Genomic DNA, 5383 nt, shown 5'->3' with positions numbered 1-5383 from the left:
TCGCCGATAGACAGGTACACTCCGAGGTATATACTTTTTTATTCAAATATACGAGGATGATCTTTTCAATTTTATTTGGTATGCATTTGTAGCAACAGCATGATAACATTTATTTGTTTTTATTTGCGTTTTATATTCATATTGATAATTCACGTTTTGTCTTGGATAATAAAGCACGGTTATGCATAATAAATTGTATGCATAATAAATATTCACTATCACTGTATGAGGTAAGAATCAACAGCTTTTTATCACATTTACACAACACTTTATGAATACAAGTTATGAACAAATCTTAAATATGTTAGGGAATGTGTTTACTTTTTTAGTTTTGATTTTGAGCAGCAAATTTGGAGTTACATATTGGTGCTCACTAGGAATGCATAAGCAAAATTGCACAAATTTTCACTTGAAAGAATAGTGATCAATCTTGGGATTTTTTTTCTGTTAAAGTTTCAAATAGTGTGTAAATTGAATACACTTCATCTTCAGCATGTTTAGTGCCACTTTTGTAAGTAACCACGCCCCCGTCCAGGCCACGCCCCCGGCCAGGCCACACCCCCGGCCAGGCCACGCCCCTTCCACTTTTTTCATCACTCGCCATTGCCATGTATGAAGAATTAATTCTACTGCTGTGGTCACAATTTATATAATCAATAAATATGAGTGAGCCTGTTCAAGAAGCTGCCATGCAAACCCAAGACATGACATTCCCGCAACCAGGCTTCACAGATGAGCTCGTTTGTGTTTTATCATAAGCAGGTCCATTCTTTCTCCCCGTGGTCTCATCAGTCCAAAGAAGTCCCAAAACCTTTTGGCTCATCTCTGTTGCTCATCCCCCCCAATAGACGGCTGTCTCTGGTCTTTATGCTTGCAAATACAGTTTTTACATGTGAAAGCTAAAAAGAAGCACTGTTTAAGCAGCAACGTTTAGGTAATCAATCTAAAAGGCAACACCTCAGCAACTAGAAACACTCATCAGTCACATGTTCCTTTATGTTTCCATACTTTTGCTCACTTTAAAAAGGGGGTCTTCAAACAAAAGGTGCTCTGTCCTGAGAAAACATCTCATTTGATCTGAAACCCAAATGTCTTCACTATACAAGCAAAGATAAACAAAGGAATGTATCATTTTAATTATAATACTTCCGGAGCGGACTGGACACCTTAATTAGTTAAATGACTAGATCTCCCCGTATACAAAGCAGAGTGAGTGAGCCTGTCTGTCTTTGGACGAGAGGCTGTGTGTATGCCCTGGACTCAGCCACTCTGGGCCCATATATTAGAGATTTGTGCATTTTAAAATTGGAACTAAATTCTTCAGCATGCTCACACATCCGATGGCCACAATGTAATGAACTGAAGTACATTTTGAGCAGTACACTGTTAATTGAACCATTTTATTTAAAAATATACTGTAATGTTTGACGATATTTTTTATCATGATGGCACATTGTATGCACTATACAGATATGAAATCATACATTTACAATACAAAATATGCAAAGCATTCATTTTACACGAAAATGCTGGGTAAGAGAGGGAGGGATTCTGTTTCCTTGTTTTTTCCTTTTATTTTTTTTGGGGGGGGGGTATAGGGAGCTAGAGGATGACGAGGAAACCAAAACATTATACAAAGAGCCAAAGTGCAGAGGGATGCATATTTCTACAAATGCTGTGGCTTTTCCATCACTTGGTACAACCATAGATTTTAACAGTGTGAGATGTTTACTTTATTGGAATGCCATCTAATCCTTGCTTTTGCTGTACCATAAATGAATGTCTCTGTGTCCTAGGTGGCACTTTCAAACATGCAAGACAGATAACCGGGTTGTTATAATAGCAATGTGAAATCAAAAGTAGAAAAACACAGCAGACCTGCTTGATTTTGGGACTCATGTTTTCCTTTGCTTTTAAATGTAATCATTTTTGCTGGATAAAAACAAATGAAAATGTACTGCCACACAGGCAAAATGTTTCAAACCAACTTGATGAGTAACTTAGGTTTGTTAGGGTGTTTTGGAATGTTCCAATGTTGGTCTATTAATCAAACATTTTCTTGACATGTTCAAAAGCTGACACATTTTTGTGAAAATGTTGCAGTACATTGTAGAGTTTTCAGAGCAAACGAAATGTGTTGTCAATCAGTGTTTATTGTTCCACATTTTTCAAAAGGTCAAAAATATGCACATTAGTTTAAATAAAATACTTAACCCCGAGTTGCTCCTTTCATGCTTAGCATCATATCCTCTGTGGTTCTCTCCTTCACCCTGCCCCCCATCACCAATCTGAGCACAGAGGTGCGGAGCTGCGGCAGCAGCTTTAGTCTGATGCTAATGCACATCCTCTCCCTCCTGCATACAAATGTCTCCTGACCCAGGCTTGCTTTTTGCTTATCACTTGATCTCCATTTGTCTTCATGGCATTGCTCAAAGTTTAGGTTGACCTGTCACACCTGGTAACTGTTGTTATCGTATAGAAGTCTGCAAACAGTCTTTCTCTGAATAAAAACCATGAAAAATAAACTTTAATATGTGCTGTTATTTGCTGTAGAGATTTGAGTCTATTCAGAACTATATTTGCGTGTGAACAAGTAAAATGTTGCCGACTCACTGGTGCAGAGGACAGAATATTTAATTCTTTTGCCCTGCCGTAATTGGTTTAATCCTGGGCCTGTCGGTCATTATTAGTGTGTTAGCTGTAAAGAGCCTCCATCCCCCCGCCCGCCCAACATTGAAACGCTCCCCTGTCTGTTACGTACGCTATTCATTGGCGTTTACCTGCTCACAAGCTAACTGTGCAACAGCAAGGTAGAAGTACTATTTTTGAGAATGTGTGTGCAATTTCTGTACGTTATGTTCAAATCAAATGAACTCATTGTATTGTAGAAGGCATAAGATTTTGTTTTGCTCTAGTTGGAGGTGTATGTCAGTGTTGCAACAAACATGAAACATTTAGAAATGGGCTTGGCTCATTCGTGTGTCAAATAGATTGCTCACAGGAATGGTGATTTGTAATTTGTGAATGCAAATGTCTCAGAACAATTCAATTTAGACAATGTATTGTTGAGTCTGTGTTGGTTGCTTTGTTTACAGTGTCTGTGGTGTGGATAAGAAGTGATTTCAAATATCTATAAAAGCAGGACGCAATGTTTCTACTTATTGAGGAATATTGACATAAGGTGGAGACATCTCACAGTTGACACGCTTTTCTTCTTCAAAATGATTGCCCCTGCCTTGTACGAACAACTTCCATTCATAGAAAAATAAATGTATGCCTATCTCTACACCACCCTAACACTGTCATGTGTGTCACTGGATCAATAATCATTTATCATGTTTTCACAAATTCCGGAAAGTAGAAATTCATCTTTTTTTTTCTTTTTTTTTTTTTTTTTTTTTTTTAAACATGAACTGGAAAACGAATCCAAAAAGCAAACCCTGTATCATCAAATGGTCAAATGGCAAACCATATGTCCGAGAAATAAATTAGCGTTCATACTTCACACTCTTTGTAAGGCAGTTGCTGACACTTGCACTGCCCATAGCCATTAATGATCACAAGTGCTCCTTCTTCGTGGCTGGGCTCATATTCATTATAGGGCACCTGTGTAGCTAGATCTGCCATAGGCTGCCGCTGCTGGGTCCTCATCTGTCGGCGGTTCTGAATAGCGGAACAGTGGCGTATCCGGCGCAGGGTGGGGGGGCAGCACTTCCGTGAAATATATACAACAAAAATGATGAAAAAGAATGAAAACAGAAGAGCCATAGTCCCCATGATAACTCTATGAGTCATAATGGTGTTGTCCATGATGGACAAGTCGTCTGTTACAGGCGTCTCTTCCAATGCAGTGGTGGTTGGTTGAGAGATGATCGGTGTTTGTGTTGTGGTTGCGAATGTGGAGCAGCTCCAGTTATCCCAAGGATAGTCCTGCGTAGGGGTTGGCTGCATTATTCCAAAAAAGGAGCTCGTCATCTCTGCAGCCGTGGTAGCGTCTGTGGTTGTACTCGTGCTCGGAACAGCCGGTGCTGAAAAATTCTGGCAAAGTTGGAATCCGTACACGGCATCAAGTATTTCCTCACCTTGGGCATATTCAGGGCTATGGCAGAGAATGGAGTGTTCCCACCTTCCCTTGAAGGTGCTTAGCCAGGTGGCTAGAGAACAAATCCTTTTGGTACATTCCCAAAGGTTGCTAGACAATCCAATAGTACTTAGAGACTGCCACATATCCATGACTTGGGCATCCAGACTGCTTAATTTGTTGTTGTCCAACAGCAAAATCTTGAGATTTGGCAGCGTTTGAAAGACATCAGGTGTCAAGACACGGATTTCGTTTCCTGTGAGGTCCAGCTTCTCTAAAGTGGTCCAGCTCCACTCCATGCCACACGTTATGTTGTTGATCTTATTCCACTGCAGATACAGAAATTGGAGACCCACAAGGCGTGGGAAATGGGCCAAGTTGATTTTTGTCAACTGATTGTGCTCCAAGTGGAGCTCTTTGAGTTTAATGAGCCCAGCAAAACCATTTCGTGCTAGACTCCGGAGGCGGTTGCTGCTCAGACCAAGATATTCCAGGCTGCGGCAGTCCCAGAATGCCCGAACAGGTGTGGTACGGAGTAAATTGGAACGTAGGTGGAGAATTTGGAGCTTTCTTAATCCATGAAACAGTTCCGGTTCCAGAGCGGTCATCTGATTGAAGGACAGGTCCAGAATCTGCAGATTAATGAGGTGGATGAAGGTTGTATTGGGCAACTTGGTGATACGATTTGAGCTCAGATTGAGGTCCTTCAGCTTGTAGAGCCCTTGGAAGGCATCTTCTTGAACCGTAGTTATCTGGTTGTGGTCCAGGTGTAACCAGGTGAGCTGACTGAAGCCGTAGAATTGATCAGGGCTGAGTTCAGTGATGCTGTTGTGCCGTAGTGAAAGCCCAAGGGCCCCCTTGTCCACACCATCTGGGGGTGCCTGAAGTCCCTGGGTGTCGCAGTAGAACTGCAGGTCCTCACAGCGGCATTTTTGTGGGCAGGTTGTGCATGATGCAGAAGGCAGCAGGCACACAAGGAGCATGCTGATCATATACAGACAAAGAGCCGCTGGTGCAGGTCCCACCAATGGCCACCTTGAATGAAAACCTGAGTGGATTTGAAGATGAAGAAAAAAAATGAGCATGAGGATGTGGGCGAGGGGAGAAGCTCATCCAGGCTAATTACAATTGAGCAATTGTACTGAATTTGTTTCTATTATCATCCCAAATACAGGTTCACTTTTTTGTTGCTTTTGCTTTACACAAATAATTTCAATTCCACTCTATGCATCATGGTAGATTAGTTCTGCAATGGTGATTTGACTGGTATGAGTTTAACGCTTTTATTATATGTTTTTATAT

The 5383-nt window shown here is 41.0% G+C and overlaps 2 protein-coding genes across 4 annotated transcripts in view; one reads left to right on the top strand and one right to left on the bottom strand.

Moving 5' to 3' along the window:
* ctnna1 (catenin (cadherin-associated protein), alpha 1) overlaps positions 1–5383 on the top strand; it is a 75795-nt gene that overhangs the window by 24801 nt on the left and 45611 nt on the right. The gene's annotated exons all lie outside the window — the stretch shown is intronic.
* lrrtm2 (leucine rich repeat transmembrane neuronal 2) overlaps positions 1385–5383 on the bottom strand; it is a 5577-nt gene continuing 1578 nt past the window's right edge. The window contains exon 2 of the mRNA XM_019869917.1: positions 1385–5129. Coding sequence (XP_019725476.1) covers positions 3496–5129 — 1634 coding nt within the window. The 3' untranslated portion in view covers positions 1385–3495. The remainder of the gene's footprint in view (positions 5130–5383) is intronic.

The sequence above is a fragment of the Hippocampus comes genome, unplaced genomic scaffold (genome assembly GCF_001891065.2).
Source record: "Hippocampus comes isolate QL1 unplaced genomic scaffold, H_comes_QL1_v1.1 scaffold9, whole genome shotgun sequence".
Taxonomy (NCBI): domain Eukaryota; kingdom Metazoa; phylum Chordata; class Actinopteri; order Syngnathiformes; family Syngnathidae; genus Hippocampus; species Hippocampus comes.
Note: the sequence above shows the minus strand (reverse complement) of the source record. Positions and strands in the feature narration are given on the sequence as shown.